Source organism: Hippocampus guttulatus, chromosome 2 (assembly GCF_054856545.1).
Source record: "Hippocampus guttulatus isolate MCC_2025c chromosome 2, RoL_Hgut_1.0, whole genome shotgun sequence".
NCBI classification, from domain to species: Eukaryota; Metazoa; Chordata; class Actinopteri; order Syngnathiformes; family Syngnathidae; genus Hippocampus; species Hippocampus guttulatus.
In genome coordinates this window covers 12103973-12129240 of record NC_141262.1, presented here as the reverse complement: position 1 = coordinate 12129240, position 25268 = coordinate 12103973, and the positions used below count along the sequence as shown (strand labels likewise).

Sequence of the window (25268 nt, the reverse complement as noted above, 5' to 3'; positions counted from 1 at the left end):
GGCTTGTCAGTTGAACCATTTCAACACCGAAAGTCCATTGTACACTTTCAGAGCAATAGTCATCAGGCGTGTTGTTTTGGGATTGTCGAGAGGGTTTTGTTATACTGTTGGTGAAGTCATGCCTTTTCAGAAAAATGACAAAAACATTTACAGGCCACTAAATGATATGATTCAAAGACTCCACCGCAATATTTTAGAAAAGGATCAGACAATTATGTAATGGCGGACTTTAGTGAGAATTTTCTTTTGAAACTTGAAAGTCTTGCAAGCGAATGCAGGAACATCACAATTTGGTTGCGCGATCGCTGTGTTTGAGGAAACGTGCATATCTTGGGGTACCTAAGTCTCATTGGGTATGTCAGAAAGCATTTCTTTCACGTGATCACACAGTTGAAAAGGGGGAAAAAAACAAAAATAATTTGTCCAAACGTCTCCTGAATGAAATGTTCATGTGATGCAACACATGGCGGCACTTGTGCAAAGTAAGCGGCTCAGGTATGACAGCTATATGACATATTAATCTTCTGAGCACTGCGGAATTTCACATAGTAAACATTCTCTCGCAGGTTGCATGACACCATGGATTGTCTTGCCATGCCTGAAATAGTTGAAAATGTACCAGACGACAGGGAGTGCTGTGGCAAGACGGGTCAAAGACAGGATAATTACCTTGAAACAGAGTCAGGGTTAGGCCGTGCTCAAGCATGTTCGATGGGATTTACTGCTCAGAAAGCGTGTGGAAGGGCCGGAATAACAATGGAGTTGGATGAGGCGATGCAGATGTGCAGCATCGAAGATGAAGACAGAGAGGTGGCAGGAGCAGGACTCGTCACTGTGCACAAGGTGGCAGACGAGAGACACAAATTACCAGGAACAATTTCATTTGTTTTTCTGGCACGTGTCGTAATAAATAAATCCTGATGTCCCACTGCACTTTTCATTTGGGAACTACCTGGCAACAACTCCCTGTGGTTCGACTCCTGTCTAATTAACACGACTGGAACAAAAACTGATGCCCTAATGAGTGACATGCTGATAGATCACAAGGGTGTGGGAAAAAGAAAATGCCTGATTTTGTTTCTGTTCTGCAAATCCTACAGTAGTTCCCTAAAACAGCTTCCTGCCTCTCAGACAGTATTTCTATTTCCGGATGATACAGTAGAGCACAACAAGTAAAAAAAAGAAGGAAAGCTACAATCTACCTCAAGGCCTCTGGAATGCATTATTTAATAATAATTTATATCTTATTTGCTGTGGCGCAATAAAAAAGAAAAGTCAGTCACTTAAAAACGATTTCTTGCTTGACCTCATCGCCCTTGTCCTTGACGCCCATGACCGCCGCCCAGTGACTTTTTTGAGTTTTGAGAGTCTTGATTTAATAGTCAATCCTTTGAATGAATTTGAAATCATACAGAATGTCATATAAGCTGCCCGATTCAAATGGAATGGCTTTTAATTCTCTGTCACATTCTACTGCTGCCACGCTGGAAGAAAGTTGATTTATTATTGCCTGGGACGTCTGAGTGACTGCTGCAGTTTGGACATAAAGATAAGGTGGCTGCTTACGTGGGCACCTTCGGTGCAACAAAGGCCTCTTACGCACTTCTGTTTGAACAAAGGACAAATCCACTGAGAGATTTTGTGACTGGAATCACTCCAGTAGATATTCAAGCTATTGAATAACCACTGTTGGCATGCGGAACATCAGAAGTTTTCTGGTACATAGTCAACACACAACAATATTGAAATTCCGATAGAGGTGAATCTCATTATAACAGCTACACGGCACAGTGACCTAATGGTTTGCCCGTGTGCCTCACAGTTGTGAGGATCGGTGTTCAAATTCAGCTCTGGCCTTCCGTGTGGAGTTTGCCATTTTCGCAGCGCTTGGGTGGGCTTTCCTCCTAGATTCCAACAATGTGCGCATGTGTGAATGTGAGTGTGAATGCTTTGTTGTCTTGAAGTGCCCTGTAAATTAACTGGTAACCAGTCCAAGGTGCGTCAGTTCCGATCGGCTCCAGTTCACCATCTTTGATGGGCAGATGCTTGCCACAACCTCATCACATTTCTTTGTCACATAGTACAACTTTCTATTCATTCATACACACGCGTAATTTTATGGTTAGCGATAGTCTTTCCTCTTGCTCAGCTTCATCGCTGGATGTGGTCAGAACCGGATTTTTGTCCCAGTATGCTCAGCACTTTTCATACTTGTGTGCTTCTTACCTGCCTGACTTGCACGTACAGTGTATTTACTCTTGCATGTGCGTGTGTCTGCCTGTTATTTTTACTGACACGCATATGATTGTTGTGTTTTTGGCGTCCCTGCTTGAGTGCGCTCCTTTGCAGAGACTGCCATGTGTCACTGGTCTTGTTCTTTGCGTACCTGCTTAATGTGATATGCGCAATAATGGTGTCTCGAACTTTGGAACCGTCGTGTACACGGCAACAGTGTTTACTTGAACCTTTACGCTTGGCTGGAACGGCTGATTGTATTTACTTGCTCATCTGTGCAACTTTGAAACCAGGAAAATCGAAAGAAAATACTTGTGTACTGTGGCCAACTTCAAGTTCAAGAGTCACAAGTGGAAATATTTCCTGTTTGTTGCTTGGAGGGAGCAGAAGCATTCACTTGTGGAATGACTGGACAATAATTCTCTGTAAATTCCCTCAAGTTCAAGATGAATTTATACAAACTCTTCTTATTCACATTATTTGTGATCTTTGTGTGGCAGTCACCTTACAATGTATCTGTATTACTGACTAAAATTGCAATTTTTGATGCATTAAGTGACTCAGATAACGATTGAACGTACATGGATAGAGATTTTAATATTATATTACTGGTGTCTTCATGTTGCTAAATCGAACAGTTTTGGATCACCCACACACACATATATATACAGGTATATATATATATATATATATATATATATATATATATAGATAGATAAACATACAGTATGTACAGTATATATATAAAAGACACTTTCATTCGCTCCACTTTCATCTATTTCTGCTTCAAACAACAAAGTGAATGGAGGAAAAGTGGTTAAGATGGCACGACTGTCTGTTTTGTGTTGTGTTGTACTTTATTAGTGTTCTTTTGATGGTGGCGCGGGCACCCGCAGCGGCTCCTCTTGTTGTCTGTTTAAGAGGGAGGAAATTTCATCTGTGCTGTATGGCACATTTGACAATAAAGTTTTACCTGATATATATATATATATATATAATGTATGTATATGAATGAATCATTCATTCATAGATAAAGGGCAGAGGAAAGCCGTTGCAGTGGATGTAGCGGTCCCAAGTGATGGAAACATCAGAAAGAAGGAACACGAGAAACTCGAGAAATACCAAGGGCTCAGAGAGGAGCTGGAGAGAGCCTGGAAGGTAAAGGTGACAGTCGTGCCTGTGGTGGTCGGAGCACTCGGGGCAGTGACCCCCAAACTAGATGAGTGGTTGCAACAGATCCCGGGAACAACATCGGACATCTCAGTCCAGAAATGTGCAGTGCTGGGAACAGCAAGGATACTGCGCAGAACCCTCAAGCTTCCTGGCCTCTGGTAGAGGACCCGAGCTGAATGAGGGACGGACACCACCCGAGGGGTGAGACGAGGATTTTTTATATATACAGTATGCATGTAAAAAAATGCATGTGCACCAATTTGACTGCCTCAATCGCAATTTACTACTGTGTAAAAGAAGAGCATTTTTCTTTTGCATGAAAGCTCATCATTGAGCATATTATGAAACCTTTGCTTTATGTTTGCATTCCAACGCACAAATACAATGCAAATGGGATACATGTAAATAATTTGTGTATAAACATTCAATGACATTTCATATCCATCATAGAGAACCGCACGCATGGGCTATTATGTAACCACTACAGCATCATTCACGTGATTTATTCAGGCCTCTTTGCTGTGAATGGATTGAGGCCATAGGTCGAAGAACCAGTTTAAAAATAAGAAAAGAAAACATAGCAGATATAGCTTTGCTGATACCCTGTCTCCGAGCAGTAAGTGGGTAAACACCCTGAACCGGTTGCCAACCAATCGCAGGGTTCACAGAGACAAACAACCATCCGCGCTCACACTCACACCTAGGGACAATTTAGAGTGTCCAATGAGCCTGCCATGCATGTTTTGGGATGTGGGAGGGAACTGGAGTACCCAGAGAAAACCTACGCAGGCCCGAGGAGAACATGCAAACTCCACACAGGGAGGCCGGAGCTGGGATTGAACCCGGTACCTCTGCACTGTGAGGTCGACACGCGAAACACTGGCTCACTGGGCTGCCCCTGTTTGAATATTTAGATGTGAAAACGCTTGCTTGAGGTCTTCCGCCACAGAGGCTATGTTCTTGGCAGTCAATCAAAGCTCTCAATGGTGCTCTTTTATAACACGTTAACATGGTGACCGTCTCTCCAAAAGCGTCTCTCCAAATTCTTCTAGATTTCATTAAGATTCCCATTCTTACTATCATATAGTCATGTTTTTAAAGCCTAGTAATTTATACTGTACATAGCACTGTACATGTATGCAGGAGAAACCGTTTACTCCTTTGGAGGGCACTCTTTCATGTACCAGGACAGTATGTAAATTGACTTCACATTTGACCACGGGTCGGTGTTTTATACATTAAATTCTAACATATAGTCGAATATTATTTTTGTTTTAATTTTTTTGCTGTACAATAGATGTTTCATTGTGTTCTGTGGGTGTCTGTTCTCATCTAGGGCGAGGCACAAAAATGAGCAAACATGGGCAACATCAGTGTGTGCCACGTGTGGGGAAACAAAATGATTGAATTATGAGCTGGATCCCGCTTGTATTCTTGTGGAAAGAGAACAACAACATTGTTTGTTTGGCTAGTAGAGATGGGTGGAAGGCGGGCTGCACAAACAATGCTTTGTTATTGTGTTAGTGGAGAAAGTACCAGCATCTTGACAGAGAAGGCCATAATACACAGTATCAATTTAACCAAATAGAAAATTCTGTCGATACATAGCCTGCTCGGCAAGGGGGAAAAAAGCTAATTCCGTATGTCTAGTTAGAAAAGGCATGGGTGGCTTTTGCTGAAGTCAGTCAGAAAACTGAGCCCAAGTCAGACCTCTATATCAGAAAACTCATTAATTACTGTTCTTTGCTTTTTCTTTTAATGAAGGTGTGGTGCCTAGTCCTATGCTGCTGTCATTGAATCATCGATGCCAAACAATTCCGAGTGCCATTGTTTATAAGTTTGGACCTACAAAGATTTGCTGCTTGATCCAACTATTTACTAACAACTGCTTGTGAGACGAATCGACACACGTTGTTGATTCTCCTTGAGAGTGTAACTGGCGTAGGACTTTCATGAGATTGAGCCCGGTGAATTTTGTCTTGTGACAAATGACCAAGCAAACTAGTGATGTGACCAAGAAAATGAATTTTGATAACATACTGTGTTTGGTAGATAGACAACATTTTATTTCAGCTGTGAAATTTGGAAATTTCATGTTTTTGTTATCTGTAAAACAAGGTGAATCCCACGAGGGAGACACAAACAAAATATATATATATAATTAACAAAAGTGCACCCACAAAGTATAAACAGAAATTGCTAGTCACAAGGAGCCAGGAAAAACAAAAAGCGATTGCAAAGGCAAGGTAATAGTAAATCCGAGAATATAAATGAAATGACAAGAGTCCAATTACACAAAACAACTCAAGAGCAAGATCAAGAGACAAAATAATATCAACTCTTACAAGCGATAATATCAACTCTTACAAGCAAGAGACTCTCGAGCAAAAACAATAATGATGAGGTAGAGAGGTCTAGAAAACAACACTTGAGCATGAGCAGCAAACAAGGTCAATGATCTGACAGAGACTCACCAAAAAGGGAGTCCTTAAATACATGGACTAACTGATGAAACATTGGCAGCAGGTGTGCAAGATGGAGGGAGGACCCTACTCTGCCACCTGCTGGAGACACAAGAACAGAATCATGACACAAGGACAGATGGGAAAAGTTACTTTCCAACGTACTCTCAGTGTAAATGATTGTCAGACAACTGGCATGTATTTACCGTGACCTGCAAATTCTTCAAAATATAATTTTTATCATGTGAAAAGTATTGAACGGCCCTGTAGTAATTTGTGCATCAGACGTTAAGAGCCTCAGTGCTGTACACAATTAATGGTATGACATAAGTTTCATCTCTCATTCATTACTATTTCATTTTTGCCATCATTTTGGTTTTCAGCACTTGCCTTCTTTCGGGCAAAAGCTGGGGTACACCCTGAACTGGTCACCTGTCTATTGCATCGCACATACCAGTCCCATTCACATTCTTACCAAAGTCTTCAAAAGCCTGGTAGGATATCCCAAACCTTAAAATGTAAAATCAAAGAGGAGTCATTCATTTAAGAAGGGGTGATGGCAATTGAATTTTCTTCCTGTACACGGGTAGCAATAGTAAGTGGTGCTATAACTTGCACCTTGGCCTAAAACGTCGTATTTTTTTTAAAGGGACAAACAATGTAAACAATCCACATAGCCAGCAGTGTTTCCAGCTGTCAACGCATTCAGTCCCGTCAGAAGTAACCGCCAATGATTATTGTCTGCAATTGCCCATGGGAATGCAGCCATTTCTTCATCCTCATGTCGCAGGTGACAACCAGTCAGCTCCACAGCTCTGCAGGCAAGTCTGCTGGAGTCTGTGGGAATGGACTCTGTGTTTGCAAGAGTTAGCGGGGCACACAAAAATCCCCATCTGAAAAACTCACACATGCTGGGGTGTGCTCGAATGAGAACGCGTGGCCGACTGCACGCAAACAAACACAAGTAAGCCCACAACCTCACATTCACACACAGAGAGCACGGGCCCCTCCAGGCTTCGTCCCAGATGTTTGTGACACGGGTCACACAGCTGCATGTCCAACTGGAACACGATGAGAAAAGCAGGGAAATTAAGGGGATATTGCACACAAACTGGAAGGACGGCAAGATTGGCCGTGTCTCATCAAATGATGCCAGACCATCTGTATTAAATTCCATTTGATGTCAAGAGGAGAAAAAATAAATAACTTTCAAATAATTTGCTTGACTTTCTATTAGAATTCACGCCCATTAAGCTTTAAATATATGTTTTCTCCAAGATGACACCAATATGCATTTCCTCTTTGAAGCCTTGTATATGATTGGACAGTCAATGTCATGTTTATGACAAAATTCACAACTTTGGAATGCAAATTGGCTGTTTATTTCCAGCACTAGTTACTGCTGCAGCCTTGACAACCAAACCCACAATGTTTGCCTTGCTAAGTGATTTCTAATTTGAATCCAACCAGGAATTAGCCACGTGGCGCAGACACTGCCATTAATGTCATTATGGGTAACACTGGCAATGTATAGCCTGCCATTTATGAAGGAGGAGTTATGGTCATGAATGGAATCTGTGACGTTGTAGTAAACATCAAATCTGCATAATTTGGGCTGGACGTGTGCTTTGCGACTCAATCGGGTCTACGCAAAGTATGGCCCTGTGTCCACATTTGGCCTGCCCACAGTCTGACTGGCCCATCATAGTGACCATGAAGTCAAAGTCAAATGTAAATTAAGTGTTGCTTTTATTTTGAAAGTTTTAAGTGCACACGTATGAACCCTAGTACAAGCGAGGAGGCGAGCAAGAGCTACGACTTGTCTGCAGTGTTGCAGACTTAGCAACTTTTTGGGATGTATTTAGACCCCCACACCCAAAAATTAGATACTACATTGCCAAAAAAATTGGAGTGATATTTACACACACACAAAAAAAAAAAAGAATAACATTTTCAATCAGGTTTCACTCAGTAAATTTGAGTGACTTACACAAATAAATACACTAATACTATGCAAGTGAAATTTACTCCACAACTCTCTTGGTAAAATTGAACTTCTATAAGTTCGGAGTGACAAAAAAGTAAAAATGACTCACATTTTTTTCAGTGTGGCTAAATTGTCAAGCGATCGTAATGTTAGCTACATTCTTATTTCCTACATGGTGGAGGGAAGAGGGCCAAGAAGATTTGGCCTGGTAATGTTGTACCACAGTTTCATGTACGATCCTTTTTGGATGTACAGTATTACAAGTCATCGCTGCATCATTACACACGATACATCACTGTCAATAATATTACACCTCCCACTTACGTCTATATTTGGCACTCCTGACTATGAAGCGCTATTATGAGTTGGCAGTTGTTGCACAAAATGAACGTTATCAATTTTAACGTTTAAAGAAAATATGTAATTTTAATAACTGCTTGCAATTGTGGATTTGCTAATTACACCAATAAATACACATATTCAAATAAGACAACTTGATGTTTTCTAAATACATTAAAAATAATATAGAAAAAATTGATGTCTCGCAACAAGCATTTCAAGTCCTCTTATGTCCCCATTGCAAATTTAATTGCCCACCCGTGGTCTCAATCATTCTTTTCTAGATTGTGGCATTTCTATTTTTGAGTATCACAAGCAATTTGTGCTGGCAGTACAGTACAGTATGTACCCATCAGTGACCTCATCCGCAGCCAAAAGACACTCCAGTTAGACGTATACACACAACCTCACCGAGTCCCGACAGCTGAAGTCTACAGTAAGCTGAAGGAAAAGAGAAAGATGAATGCGGCCAGGTGGTTCTGACCCAGCTAACAATTTGTTCTGGAACTTGATCCAGCAGTACCTTCATCGTAGATGCCATGCAAACGGTTTCTGTTTTGTAGTGTTTTTTTGCTCAATCACTCACTCAATTGAATCCAGTTTGCTTAATTTTTCATTGTTACATTATTTTTAATATTGTTTTGTTGAATTTATTTGTGTCAGCAAGGTGCATATGCTTAGTCAGTCGAGAGAGAGAGGGAGCGAGGGATAAACCCCTTTTCCGTTCATCAAGATTCACACTCATTGTTGATTGAAAATTACTCCAAAAAAAACTATCGTTGTCAGATGGATAACAGAGTGGGTGTCACGTTGTGCCTGATGGTAGTTGTAGGACCCCAAAAAGCAGGGAGGATTAACCAAAATGTATTTAACAAAAAATACACACAGCAGTAGAATGGAAAAAAACCCCACCAAGTCGAAGTACTCAAAAAAAATGCCTGGAAATCACAAGTATCAAACTACAACGGGAAACAAAACATGACAGGAGCACACGTATGCTCACATACTCACAGCTCACAATGACCCAACAAAGACTGGCAGAAACTCAGGGAACTAAATACAAGCTAAGTGACGAGACAACGAGAAACACCTGGACAACACACAAAGGGTTGAGGGAGCTAATTGGTTACACACAAGGAACACTGATAACGAGAACAGGTGGCGAAGAAAGGGCACATGAGGAATCAAAACCAAACGTAACCAGATCGAAACATAACAGTGGGAGGAAGTTGTTACAAAATGGCCCAATATCCAGTGGCCAGATATTTATCTTTATTTAGTGTAGTAACCTCGTGTTTACACTTGAGAGACAACTGCGAGCCCTGCTTGGGCCATTCGTCAACAGACAGGAGAACTACATCCTGACAGTTAATTCTGCTTGCATGGCAGGGTGAGCAGCATAGCCTGCCAGTCTAGTCTGCTAATTTGTTTAGTTGCTTCTTGTATTTTAGAAAAGGAAACTAAGAAAACTGTCAAATTGTCTTGACGACGATTTTGGTGGTACCACGTCGTAGGGCTACTTTTGAGTTGCTGAGGTGTTCTAGGATGCCCAGGGAAAAATGGCTTTGGTAAATATCACAAACAGTACTGCTCATGAATTAGGAGCTTATGTTTCATGAAGTTGGTGTGCACCGATACTCATAGCTGAATGAGTGAGCTACCAGTTACTAGCTCGCACTAGTAGCGAACACGTTGGCACCTTGCTTACTCATTATTAGATGATGTTTGGAGGGATGCATATAAATAACTGCTCTTCCTTTCAATGGCAGAAGGTGCAATCAAACCATGGAACCAACATTCATACAACTGAATAAATCATGGCTTTCTTCAACTATTTTGCTTTATTTTCAGTTAAGTAGGTCAAGATTTCAAGCCGAGTAGAGGCGCATTTGTGTCTAAATGGAGAGACATCATCATTATTTTCGACTTCATACTTTTTGTGACCTGCGAGATTTTTATAATGTTAACTGGGCACCTTGGTTCAATAAAAGGCTGGGAAATACTTACCGAAGGTTACAATGTCAGTGACACAGACAATATTTGTCATCATTTATCATTGTAAAATATTGTAAGACATTATTTTGTTTTTTCACAAACCCATTCCATGTTGGGGCTTTGCCTCAACATTGTGGTGCTCTATATGGAGACGGATCGCATCTGGATAACGGGCTGAGATGTGCCACTTTCATGCTAAAACCCACTTGTGGTGAAAGCTTGGCATAATTTCATTATTTCAACATTTGACCTTTGAGTGAAGAGTATTGGCATGTGCCGTGGCCATTTGTGGTTTGTCATAGATGTGAAATATTAATTTACCGGACTGCCGAGCATTGCAACCAATAAACAGCAATAACAGAAGAAATAGAAGCCAAAATATGAATAAATAAAACATTTTTTGCTGCAGAAGACCATCAACTGTTATTTAAAAGAATGAATAAAAGGGGAGCTGCTTCAGTGATGTCAGACAACACCTCTTTGCTTGTGGTTGTGGAGCAGGGCACATTATTGGAGTGCCAGTGCAAGCATTGTACGCACAGTTATGACGGCATGCCCAAAGATGTTGGCTCTCCTCAATTGCCCCATTGTGCCATTGTGGGAACAAACAGCAGTGAAAGGGGTCCTGCCTGACTTGGAGGCCACCATGGGACAGCGTCAAACACGTCTCTCTGATGCTAATTTACCTCAACGTTCATCAGTATGTGCCCTCCACCTGGCTGAACCGGCCCATAGATTTGGCTGTCGCTTGCAGCACTTTTGCTATCATGACCGACCTTTTAGCTACTCGCCTCCTTACTCACCAAGTCTGTTCAAGAGGCCAGATCGGCGGTAAGTTATGAGGTGGATCATTGGTGGAAGTGTGTCGAGTAGACGGTTGTTGATGGACAGTTTATGAGGATACAGATATGAGTCTTTATTGCAGTGTAACATATATTCAAGTTCAGACTATTTTGGATCAGTGCTGGTTTACGGTTGATTTATAGTGTGCAAAAATACAGAGTATAGCAGCTAATGATGTGGTTTAGCCAGGTATTGCAGACTTGGGATGTGTGACTAGGACTTCCTTGACATTCTGACTTAACATTCATTGGTTATACTTCACTTTAGTTCTCCCTTCAGACAGCCTTTGGCAAGCCTTGAGGCTCTCTGTACCCAAACACGCAATGTGCGTTACTGCTTGTTCTAGTACAGGTGGAAATGGAAAAGAGATGTTTTTTCAAAAAGCTTTCTGCTGTGAATGTTGATGACTTTTTGTTTTCTGCAGTGTGCAACGCTGTGCATGCTTTTTTTTCTGGGTGAAAAGTGCTCCTCTCGCTGGGAAACCGGTTGTCATGGTTCCACTCAAGTTGTCTTCAGCTCATGGTGAAGATGAATCACAGTGTTATACAACCTAGTTGGCTATAGCACAGGACTCATTTGATGGAAAACGCGGCCCATCATTGCAAGCTTTTGAAAAGATTTGCACACAGCAAACAGAACGGCTGTGGAGTTTTCCACAGAAGTATGAGGGAATTTATCTGGCAGTGTCATAAGTTAACAAACACACTTATTCAATTGAAACATTTCTGAATGTGTATGTTTTGTCCTTCAGCTGAATTTGGCAAATTGGGAATAGCGTACGTACGAAGATGTTTCATGGATTCTGCAGTTTGTTGGATGTGCATCTTTAACCAACTCGAGGAAACTGATATGACAACTTACCCTCTCCCAAATCAGGCTGCTGTAGCAGGACTAGATAAGCCCTTCATTCCATGAACAGAACTTGATATTAAAGCTGAAAGCTGTACTGTCACAGATGTAGGCCATTGGGGCCCTATAAGACAGTAAGTGGGCTCTCTATAACCACATGAGCCCAACAAAAGTGAGCCCTCACACTCCACTTGTCTGTATTGCAGCCTATTTTTTCCTGCTATGAATGTGGCATGGGAAATCTATGCATTGAGGAACGTGTTTCATTTTGCAGAGCTTCATTAGATGAGGGTTAGTTGTTTGGGAACAATGGGCATCATACAAAAACTTCCTAAACTAATCAATGCAGGAGCAATAAATCAAAAGACAGGTACAATTGGGCACACAATGTGATATACACAGGCACACGTTCAAAGTGTAGGTGAGAACAAGTTGTGTTGCGCAATATTTGTCAGCACACTATGTGTGGGGGAACCCTGGAGGAATGAGCAACAGGTGTGTTTTGTTGTGGGTAACATGCACCAGTAAATTGTTTTTGACACTGTGCATGACGTTTAGTAATATTGCAACACTCAAAATAATATGATGTCTAAAGGTCACGCATGTTTGACTGATTCCTCTATTTCACTTGACCTGTAACTCCTAAATACAAGAACAATTTAACTGGTCTGCAAAAAAAGTCATTTAATTCAATAAAACAAACAGAAAAATATGGAGAAGCACCTCCTGGAAAAGCCGGAAGTTTTTTAGATTCCCGAAAAGCCTCATGGAAAATTCCGCTGCCCCTCATCTCACCACTGTCTGCATATTATTGTGAATGGCCTGTTGTAATATAACATGTGGCCACTAGAGGCCCATGAAGTGCAGACACACTGAGGAGGAAATTCACCTCGCGACAGAATGGAAAAGTACCTTCACGTTGCACTTGGTGGTGCAGTACTGTACATTCTGTTACAAACAAGTTTGGGATGATAACCTGTAGGTGTGACTTGGGGAATTCATGAGACTCTCGCGTTTGAAACAAATACGTCATTTTATGTCAACAACAAAAGACATTTCAGTCCCGTGTTGGCTGATCCAAATTAAAATCTGATGATTACAATTCTGAATTGCAAAGAGTGTGCATATTAATTAAGAAACAAAATCTAATTGTGCATTGTTTGATAAAGATCAATTTATGTCAACCCATCATTAAAATTGCATATGCACAAGGAACTAAATAAATTAATCTAATGTGGTATGGATACCAATAGTGATATGTGTGCTCTCTCAAGTGACCTAAGTACAGTTTAGTTGCCGTTAACTTTTAAGTGCAATGCATCTGCACATTTTTAGACATTTTAATGTACAGTGTCTATGTGCATATCTTATGTGCATTATGTTTTAGTGTAATCGTTATTTAATAAGTACAATTGTTTTATTTTCCTATTCTCAAGCATCCTGTTCATGTTCAAGCTAATGTTATAATACCTTAAAATATTACCAAATACTCTAGAGATAAAACATCTGACCCATTTTTTCATACTGTAAATATTTGGGCCTACTATTACCGTTTTAATGCTGTTATGAGGGTAGTACTGGAGGCCCAACTATTTTTCTTGAGGTGGTAAAATGTTTTCAAAACACTGAACTAAACAAACGTAGGCTGACTGCTATAGCTGTGAGTAATATATGTGTTGATATTTATTTAGAAATACCATCAGGATGTTTTTTTTTGTATGAGATTCTATATGCAACTGTCTCCGCAAGTCTGCGTTTACCAAGATATTAATGCTTACCCTTTATTGAGACTGCTAGTCAACAAATCGTATGAGTTTGTACGTGTCATTGAAAACTATGCAAAACTCTTATTTTTGTTAGAGACAAATACTTTCCATCCATATCCTTATTTGAGTAAAACGCGATGTCTTTTTTCCTCCCTCACTTTTAATGTAAAAGATAGCATGGGGTTTATTTACTACTTGCACGTGTTTTTAAATCAAAGATCGAATTGCTGCAGAGTGAACTGCACCACCCCAAAACTGGAGCGATCATCTAATTTGACTAAAATATGCCTGCGTCATATGTCGTCACGGCCCTGGGTGTTTATATATCGGTCGGTGGCAGAAAATAGCACAGCTCAACAGACAGTCGCTTAGCACAGAAGCGAAGCTCAAACAATCTCGACACCGCACTTGCCCTTATAGGTAGTGCATCGACGGAACCAAACGGATTTACATATTTTAGGGGACAGGGACGACTCGCAAACGTGGCGAGAAGCATTTTCCAAACTAGTCTGGCCCTGACCATGAGCACGGAGATGTTCGCTAAAACGTCAATGGAGGTGGCCGTCTACCAGCTGCACAACTTCTCGATATCTTTCTTCTCCTCTCTACTCGGAGGAGATGTCGTGTCGGTCAAGCTTGACAACAGGTAAACATCATCCCGATGTACGACGCACAGTCATGTTAGAATGCGGTGACCATGAAGAACATTTTCATGCGTTTGAAGCAGGCCTCGTGCCACAAAACAACAATAGTGTCACCCGCAAATTGTCGAAAATCTCAGCAATACTCTTGTGTACCATTTTTTTGATATTTGGTGACAAAATATGCTGCAAAATGGGCCGTGGAATGTGACCGTTGCATAACAGTCAATGAAAGAAGCCAACCGCCCAACATGCTTTATGTTGTCGGAAGTGTTTTCTTGGCCATTTATTGTGCTGTAACGCTCTGTGAATTTAGGAAACGCACCGAAAAAAATTGTTGTTTTCGTATGAGGCTACTATTGTGTGGTTTCCCAATTTAATGGTTTCTTTGTTTTGTGTCTCTCCTGCAGTGCCTCCGGTGCTAGCGTGGTGGCTATTGACAACAAGATAGAGCAGGCAATGGTAAGCTTGCAGCAAATAAAAACACGCACACACATGCAGTGGAAAAAAAAAAAAGCACAAGTGCTTCTGTTACATAATGTTTCAATTATCTTACCTTGATCTTGTATAACAGTACTCGGCAAGGCAAGACCGTTTTATTTAGAAAGCACGTTTCGTACTCATTGTGCTTTACACAAGCAAAGACACAACACTTCCAAGCATTTACAAACAACAGTAAATGACGTTTAGATGCCAAGCAAAGCAAACAAAACAAAAGTAGCTCAGCTTTACGAGAATGTGCCTTGACCTCATTGAAACACATTGACAGAAAAGATTTGATGAATAACATTTTAAAGCAAAAAAAAAAAAAAGTAGATTTCCAAATTATAAACTAAAATTGTTTAGAGGACTCTAAACAAAGATATGGAAAAAATAAACGGTTTTAACCCGAATTTAAAAGCAGTTACTCTGCTACTACTTCTGCATGGAAAGTTTAACCTACTCAAACTGCCCCAAAATGCATAGTGCACGCATGAGTTGTTTTGTTTTGATCATGTGAGTTAACAAAAAAAAAGTCGGCTGAAGTTGACTTTGTGCAAGATAAATTTCCTTTTTTAAAATTATTTAAAAAAACGTTGACCCTTTATCTCCAGGTAGGGTAAGTGAGAACATACTTTCATTTGCAGTTCCAACCAGGTTGCAGACAGCAGAGTAAAATTTATTAGATGCACGATGGGAAAAGCTTAATCATATTGTCATTCATCATCATTGTTTACACATGCCACAAAACACACGTGATGGCGCTGCAGATAGTCACGAACAACATGAACTGATCCACCTCTCTCCCCCCGCCCATTGTAGGACCTGGTCAAGAACCACCTCATGTACGCTGTGCGGGAGGAAGTGGAGATCCTCAAGGAACAGATCAAGGAACTGGCGGAAAAGAACAACCAGCTCGAGAGGGAAAACTACCTGCTGAAGAACCTGGCCAGTCCAGAGCAGCTGGAAAAATTCCAGTCTCGAATCCCGACGGATGTTCTCCCCCCATTGGACAATCAGGGCGTGCAGGTGATGTCGGAGCAGCAGACCTGTAGCCGCAACACTGGATCTGCTGTGTAAGTGGCTCTGCCTTGGGGCGGGCAGAGCCACTGTCCCTTTTCAGCAATGGACCTCCATGTTTTTTTGCGCTACAGAATTTCTGCCGCTGAAAAACTGTCATGGCAATGAGGGCATGGCGTTGTGGCCGCGTATGCCCAATGGGGAAAAAAACACTTGACTCTGATAAGCACAAAAGTTCCAACCGGCGCTGTGTCAGGATTGTCCTCTGATCCCGTCCAACTCTGAGCCATAGTGTCTTCTCGCAGACACTGAGCGCAAACAATCAAGAGCAGGCCCACTGGACACAATTAAGCGCTTGCTTTCAGATGGAGGGTTACCAGCAACTGTCCTTTTGCTCTCGATTGGGCTAGTCCTGCCGGTGCCACCTTGGAACGTGTGAGCATAAGTGAGGCTACTTCCTGTCGGCCCGCCAAACGATGTTTCGACAAGCGGTGAGCCCCCCAGTTCGTGGATCAGTTTGAGATCTAAATGCAAGTTTCAAGGATTCCCAGCTCCACATTAACAAGGACTTCCGTGTATTGCGTGTTGACGTGCATTAACAAAAAACAATCAACAGGATGAGCACAGGTGCTTAGAGCAGTATAATCGAGCTGGTGAACTGATTCATAGACTATACTGATTCGTAATCTGTTGTATTGTCTGCAGTTGGGGCTTGCTGCTCATGGGGGGGAATTCATCCTGCCATATTCCGTTTGTTTGTTGTTGTTTTATTTTTGACAAAATCAGTTGTTTTGTAAAATAAATGCTCTTCTGAGATTGTTTTCCTGACACTGAAGGCGTAACAAGCACCATCCCGGGGTTAACAAGCAAGCAGTGGGCGATATTTCAGATGATTGCACCTGCTGTTGTTGTTACCCCAAATGCCATTTTAAAAACAATGGCATGACAACAGTGCCTGTATGTAGTGCATGAGAGAACCGGATTTCGACTTAAAGTTCTGCTGATTGTTGCGTTTGAACTACCAAAGACATATTTTTTTTTTAAACGACAACAGCAGAAAGAAGAGCCGGCAACCAGGACCATGTGTTAAAACTTCACAGGAGAAGTCAGTCTTGCTTTCAGTTAGTCCTCAAAGTTTCTGTGTTTTGTAAAGATAACGGTATTGTTGCTGTAAAGTATCCAGAAAACATTTGTTTGCTACCCTCTTTGGATACAACTGCACATTTGCAATAAACCTTATGTTTACATAATGCAAACGCTCGCTGTCTTTTCTCTTAATTTGACCTATGTGGGAACCATCATTTATTTTAGATACGAATGGACGGTTATCAGATATGAATTGTGTGTATGGTCCACAGTGGATTGTTTTAAAATTGTATTCGACTGAAAGAATGTGCCCATTGGTCACAACATAAGATGTGCACAAGTTGCATCCCAAATGCTGATTAGAAAGTGTTGGTCGTTTTGCACTTGTATAGAGCTACACTGGTAAACAGCGGTTTCAAATATTTTTCATACTTATGTGGACCCAAATGAGATGACAAAATTAGAAATGCCTCGATGTTGGCTGTGATGGGATACATGCACAAGAATTGGCCATTTAATAGCGGGGTTCAGACTTTTTCTGGACTGGGACGGAAGTGCTTTCAAAGGACGAGGACGGACGGGGATAGGGGACGATTATGATATAAGGACGAGGGGTACCCAAGTCGCGGACGGAGGACAGACCGACCAAAGAGGGTAAAGTGCCCATCTCTGCACAACACCTTCAACTGCTCCCTTTGTGTTGTTTGAAGGTTTATAATTTGCCGTAACATTGGTGCGTATTATAATGAGTATGTCGGCCTATGACTGTATGATAGCAATTAGCTACTCGACGTTGGTTGTTTAATCAACTGTTATCCATGCCAAATTTCAGTAGAATAGCAGCTTAAAGTGGCAAATAAACAACTTAACTAAGAACTTTTTGCCTCTTGTAAAAGTGGTTGGCTACCCTAACAGACACTCTTGAACGTTCAGTGGACGAGAACACGTTAAGTTCATATGCCTCCTACGTCGCAGCACTGTTAAACTAACTTCGGATGCCTACCACCCTATGAGCATTGAGCACACTTCCATCACACTATCCATCCATTTTCTGAGCCGCATCTCATCATGAGGGTCACGGGCGTGCTGGAGCCTATCCCGGCGTGCACAATGAAAATGCGAGGTTTCACACCTATACGGTCAGCCGGGTGGGAGTGTGAGATATGTTACTATTTTTAGCACAAAGGCCATTCCCCTCTCTTGGACTTTATATCTTGTGTGGGGAGCACATTAGCCTAATGAAATTATTCACTGACTCCATATCCAATTGACAGTGAACTGATAAATTGATCAGTTTCCCTATCTTTGCTTGTACTGTTCCAAATTACAGTCATGCATGTGAATTTAAAAAGAACATAGTGACCAGGGAAATTGAAAAAAATGTAAACATGCTGACTTCACTTTGTGCAGCCGAGCCCGTGAAATCAATCTGCACAACATTTGGGTGACATTCACAGTGTCTGCCCAGGCAAAACAAACCGTGCATTCCTGGTCAAACTCCATCGTGACATGTTTAGAAAATGATGTGGATTGGTAAACAGCTTTGTGAGCCACCAGTGTGTCTGGCGATAAAAAGCATGTGATGTGTCAAATGCAGGCGAGTGACGCACCAGGCCATGAGGCTCCTACTTGAGACAAATGTTTTCATTTAAACGAAAATGAGTTTTGCTCTTCAAACTTCACACAGACACGTCTCACAATCTGAAGGAGTTCAATCTCCAGAACCAATCATTGTTTCCAGTGTGAGAACCCGGGTGGCCACTAATGACAGTGAAGTGCTGTAATGCTGATTCCAGGAGATCGGAATCGTACTCGTTTGTCCTTGTAGCATTTTCCCTCAGACATATTGGCAGCCAGTCAGTGCAGCCCATGAGTAATTTGATATGTTGTGTCTTTCCTACGCAAGACTGTCGTCCATGCAGAGAGACTTGACAGCAGACTTTGACATAAAAGAACTTCCACTGATTGAATCGCACGCGAGGGAACACAATGTCCTTGTTTTTCTTCTCCTGAATAAAACTTACACAGTATTGTGCCACAATTAATGAGTCCAGATCTTTTATTTCATAAGCGACCGAATGGATTTTTTTTTTTGTTGTTAAAAAGTAGCAAACAGTAGCAGTTGTTTGTATTGGCGCTTTGCACAAGGCAGCCTTAACCAAGCCTGTCTTTGGAAATCCATTCTTGGATACATTCTGTATGGAATCACTACAAACGTGCCTACCTTAAAACTACATCTCATAACCACATTCTTAGCATCTGTGTAGAGGGTTTGCATTTTTGCCAAGGTGGAAACATTCCATTTTTGCTAAAAAAAAAAAAAAAAAAAAGAATGACAAGGTATTTATTTCCCTTTTAGTCCACCTCATTATTTTGCAGTCTATCGATCCATCTATCCATTTTCTAATCTGTGTATGCTCACAAGGGTCGCTGGCGTGCTGGAGTCCATCCCAGCTGTCTTTGGGCAACAGGCGGGGTACACCCTGAACAGGGCACACATAGAAGAACAACCATTCACGCTCACACTCACATCTAGGGACAATATAGAGTGTTACAGTCAGCCTGCCATGCATGTTTTTGGAATGTGGGAGGAAAACGGAGTACCCGGAGAAAACCCATCCAGGCACGGGGAGAACATGCAAACTCCACACAGAAAGGTCGGAGCCGGAGCCGGAATCGGACCACGCACCTCTGCACTGTGAGGTCGATGCGCTAACCAGTCTACCACCATGCTGTCCTAGAGTCTAGCCATTTATAAGGTTTTACTTCAGGCTCGACAAACCAGGAAGTTTGCTTGCTAACCAACAAACAGTCAAATATGCAAATAGGCCATACCAATCCACAATTGTTTTTCACTTTTGGTGGAGGTCTTTCAATAAGTTGTTTTTGTTTGTTTCATTCCCAAGCTCCCCCAACAAATGGTAATCTTTTGACAATTGTGTGTAAGAGAATTCGTAGAATTGACTCCGGTAAACACAAATTAAGAGCTGTGTGAATTTCAGTACATGTTGAAATTCTCTGTATTGTTACATCATTTTATTTTTTTTTGAAGAAGTTTCAATGTTTTTTTTCATGTAACTCCACTAATGGTGAAACTGATGACATTAGAGTTGACCAGACTGGTTCTCCAAATGCTGAATTATGTGACTGGAATTGCCATGGCAACAGCAGAGATGGTAAAACAGAACGTCATCAACATAAATAGGGAAGCGCTGAAACAAGTTGTGCTGCTTTTATATAATAAATAAATAAATCAACCCAGCAAAACATCCCATATTTGATTTCATACATATGGTGCCTGCATTTTACTTTGGGTGCGAGGGATTTTTAATCATAGTCATGGTGTACGAGCACGGGAGTTTTCTCGTGGGGGTACGCATACCCCTGGGTGTACGTGAAGGCACCTCAGTGGGGATGTGCGATTTTAGAATGTTTTTTTAAGTAGCACCCATGCAAAAGAGGGCTTGAACACAGCAGCTGCCATGCCTCCATGCCACCAAGAATGACAAAGAAGGACAGGTTATGTTGCAATTATTTGTATGTACACAGATGATAATTAAAGAACTTGGCTGAAAAAATATTTCACAGGGGGTACATCATTGAAAAATGTTGAGAACCAGTGTTCTTCCACATGATGCTCACACAAAGCCGTGCCTGCATTCTTGAATTCATTTCATACATTGCGTGCAAAGAACTTCCCGATACGTAAGAGACCAATGATTCTAACTTTCCATGTTACACAACCTAAATACATGATAATTTATTTGTGTTAGCCATCATTCTCCCCAGGTTAAGTTTTATAATTTGGGTCAAAGTGGTTGACTATTGTCGGAAACAAACACACGATTGAAGCTTGCCCACAATCAAACAGAAAAGGAAAGAGTTTGTTTTGGACTTCAAGTGTTATGTAATTCAAAATAAAAAGCTACCAATCATCATACCCACATCTGACTCACATGGAAATTCTAATCTTGTGCTGGGATACATTTGCCTCATTGTGGTTAAGTTTGCATGCAGAGGGAGAATTTAGTCTTTTGGGTGGACCAACACACACTTTTGCTTCCCATGCAATGTCACTGAAGAAAAAGGGAACAAGTTTAGCGCACCATGAAACAAACGTCAAATGTTTCGCGATATTTTGTATGCATATCACATTTCTTGTAATATGAACAAGGACCTGGGCCTAGGTTCAAAGTAAAGCAGTTCAAAAACACTGCAAATTGTTCCTGACAGCCAGTTACATAATATGAAAACATGTGCCACAATTCCTCTCTCGCTCGTTTACAAGCTGAAGGGTCACTGCTTTGAACACACCAAGCGTCTTCATTAAGACCTCCCTGTAAACCTTTTTGTGTATGTTGACAGAGCTGCTGTGTGATTTGAGGGTTCAAATGTTGGCATTCATCAAGTTGATTCAACAAATCAATTTTAACAAGGACACCACTATTTTAGGGGTCTTAATTTGATGACATCTACATTATGCTGAGAGGTGCTAGTTTTATAAGTGTTATCAAAAAAAATTGAGCCATCTTTCAATTCCACACGACTGCAACGACACTGATGTCCATGTTGTTAAATTAACACGTTGCTATCACAGTCAATTATTTATTTATTTTGTTGTTTTGTCGATTTTCTCCATGACACGTTTATCCACTATTCATATTTAAGCAGGCTTTAGGCATAACCTACATCGTTAGCATTCGAGAGGAGGTCAAGAGAGGTATTTTAAGCTTGTCTTTCCAATCAGGGCATACGCATTTTCTTTCTGCAGCAATACAAATTTATCGCTTAGAATTTCACATGAGCATCTGTGACTCACACATTTCTCCAGTGGGAGTTGTTAGAGAGAATCCACACAGGATTAATCAGGATGAAATGAGGACAGAATACTGTATAAATGCCTGTGGTAAATCATCCTTGTGTGTGCAGTTTCAGACAATTTTTGAATGCCAAATTGATAGTGTTACAAATGCTACTGGCCATCGTTTAAAGAGGTGATTTTCAACTGGTGGGTCACGACACAAGAGTGGGTTGCAAGCACATTTTGGGTGGGTTGCGGACAGCAAGTAAAAAGTTAAGGGTATTTGTGTTCAGATTTTTTAGGTACAATACGGAGGTGTGCCAAGTTCCCACATGGAACTTGGGTAAGTGACGGGAAATATGACTCACTTGTGCTCTAGTCATTAGTTTACTCTTTAAACAAATACTGTACAGTGCAGCCTAGCGTTTGGCTCATGGGAGTCATAGCTAGCAATATGTCTGCGATTGTATTGTCCAACTTATTTGAAAGAGCTTTGAAAGATATAACATTATGTTCATGGATTTTCAAAGATTGTTTTAAACCAAAAAGCATTGTTTATTGGTCCTAACGACCTTGCAACAATAGGAATATGAGGGTCCTAGAGCGACAACAGTTGAGAACCACTGGTTTTAAGGAACACTCTTGGTGATTGACACCACAAACCAAAGTGACTTGATTCTGGCTTCTCACCCCCCAATGCATCTGCAAATTTGATGACAAAATGTAGACTAAATTTAGAATTTTAGCTCAGCGGTTAGCGCTCTGCATTTCCAAGCCGGTGGCCAGGGTGTGATCCCAAGTATTTTTTATTTTTTTTTGGTTTCTATATAGAGAATTTACAGAACAGTAATGTTTATTAAATAATAAATATACTTTGAATTTTTTTTTTGTGTGTGTAGAGATAGAATTGATTAATGGAATGAAATGCCATTTTAATGAAGAAAATTGATTTGATGTTTGAGCAATATATGATATATGAATAAATATTGGTTACCAAACAAATTAAATTTATAAGTCAAGGTGCCAGTGTTTATCTGCTGTATTTACGTCTGGCATTATCACACTGACGGTACCGATACTGAATGGAAGACTGAATAAAACCTTTGATCAACAAACATGCTCTCATCATCCAGTAAATGATTTGTAATGATTAGCGTCTGTTACACTATGACCAGTTAGCAGCTCAATGGCTTGGAAGAAAAACTCAACCTTGTTTGTTTTCAAAGTCATCAAAGTCCCTGAAGGAATGTGGACGTCTTATTCACAACGGCAAACGTTCAGAAGCCAGTAGTTTTGGATTTACGGTGATTCTCCTGTCCGTGGCATGGCTGCACAGGGGAGAGCCTGTGCTAGAAATTAAAGCCTCTTAGACCGCGACCTAACTTGTGACACGCGGCGGGTCAAAGGGCAAGTGGTTCCATAAGCTGTACATCCAGAAAAAAAAGAAACAAAAATAAGCCCACATTCACGATCACAAGACCTGAACTTTGTTGTGAAAAAAATTACAATATGGATTCATAACAATTATATACAGTAAATTGATAGCTTTAAAATGTATTAAAAGTAATTAGTTTGAATATGTATATGGTGGACTCTTTATGGAAACATACTCTGTGCCTTCTTTCTGATTGCAAGTTTATTTAAAATACATACTGTTGGGCCGTGGTCATAAACCTAAAAATGGGGACGGCTGCTAAGTATTTGGTCAACCTCTCCCAAGGCCACAAAGCAGTTTTTACAGTGCCCTAAGTTTATTGAACACTTTCGACATTTCCAGTCATTTTACTTTCAGCATCTTTGTATTGTATTGTATCTTAGCAGTTATTTGGTAGGCCGTTTGTGATTGATTACGCAACCACTGCTTCGTCCATTGTGATGCACTTGTGCGACTGTGGCCCTTTTAGCAATAAACATCCATCAATCTCTGTTCCACTTTTAGACCATTCCCTTTGCGAGTCCGTGCAGGAAGTTGAAGATGGAAACAGACCAGGAAATGAACTTCAAACAACGATTTGGCGGGTTGATTTGTTTGTTGAGTATTTTGTCTCCTCAGGCCCAAAAAAGATAAGGAACACATTAACACAGATAGTGATCCTCGCATAGACAGCCTTTTAGACGAAGAAATGGTAGCAGCCGTGGAGAATTATGACACACTTTCATGGAACGGCTTCAATTCTGTGTTTGTTTAAATTATTATACCTGCTTAACACTGACACAACACAGTCTTTGCATGTCAAGAATAAAAAAGCAGCAAGAGCAATGTTTATTTAATAGCCATTATACATCAACACATGGGAAAGCAAAAGCGTTAGTAATATGAATGTGAAAAACACAAAGGTTGCTTAGATGCTGGGTAAGACGTGTCTTAGTTTGAGTCTTTTGACTCAGTTTAAGGCAAGCATGGAACTATGATTTAAAGAAGGAATTAACATTACAACAGTCGCATAGTGCATGTTGGTCAGCTCAGGCAGGAACAGGAAATATTCGCTTAAGACTGATGAGGCTACATATAACAAGAAAAATTTAACACATTTAATGTAAAGATTCTTGACACTTGCAATAGATAAGGAGTATATAAGGGCACTGTTTTTCACTCACCATTCGGTAGTGTAAGTTATGTGCTCCCTCTTATGAGTACCAGTCAAGAGGCGAGCAGCAGCATTCTGGACCAACTGGAGACGCTTAATGGAGGATTGGCTGACTCCAAAGTAAAGTGCATTACAGTAATCCAGCCGGGACGTGACGAAGGCGTGAATTACTGTTTCAAAGTGCTCATGAGAAAGGAGAGGTTTTATTTTAGCCAGCTGCCTAAGATGAAAGAAGCTGGGTCGTAGCAGTTTAAGCCGAGACTTCTCTCTACCCAGCCACTTTGTCCACCCAAGTTGAGACAAAACATAGGGCTCAATTTTGGGAGACTGGCACACATGCACTTGGCATATAAATGAGCTCACTTCATTTTCGTGCCAGCGCAAGTGTAGTCGACCGTGTTTGGGGTCGTTTTCCGCCTCACTGGGCGTTCCGGCTCACAGAATTTCCTCGCCTCCGACTCATCCGACAATTTGGTAACAGAAAGTAGACTGTACTTGGCGTCTAAACGGTCGCATCGTCTTTTTCATGCTGGGGCAATGATGCTGGGTGTTCCTGCCGTGCCCCTCTGCCCATCTGGAACATTTGGGTTCGAAAACTAGGCTACATTAGCGGCTAGAACTCAGTGCGCTGGGGGTGTAATTTAATTCTGGTGGCACTTGATCAAGGCGCGGGCAGACAAATTAGGTGCTCTGCAACCATGCATGTGGAGGTCATATATGACACTAGCGTGGGACAATCCCCCTGGATCATTGTAGAAATCAATTCATTGAATGAATTATAATTGATCTAATTTTATAATCATATTTTATTAGCACCTCTGTCACTGGGTGGGGTTGATCACACTCTGCTGCACGATCAAGGGTGCAAGGCAGCCTTCAATTGCCCACATCACATGGCCACTTCCTCGTCCACAAGTGGAGATCTTGAAGTTTAATTGCCAATGTCATGCACAGGCCCCAGCGAGTCCATTTCTTTTTTCCCCACAATGTCAAACATGGCATA

General features: G+C 41.1%; 1 protein-coding gene across 1 annotated transcript in view; it reads left to right on the top strand.

Moving 5' to 3' along the window:
- tsc22d3 (TSC22 domain family, member 3) overlaps positions 1-17046 on the top strand; it is a 36013-nt gene extending 18967 nt beyond the window's left edge. The window contains exons 4-5 of the mRNA XM_086136958.1: positions 14701-14752; positions 15593-17046. Of these exons, the coding sequence (XP_085993084.1) occupies positions 14701-14752; positions 15593-15850 (310 nt within the window). The 3' untranslated portion in view covers positions 15851-17046. The remainder of the gene's footprint in view (positions 1-14700; positions 14753-15592) is intronic.
- Positions 17047-25268: the final 8222 nt, after the last annotated feature.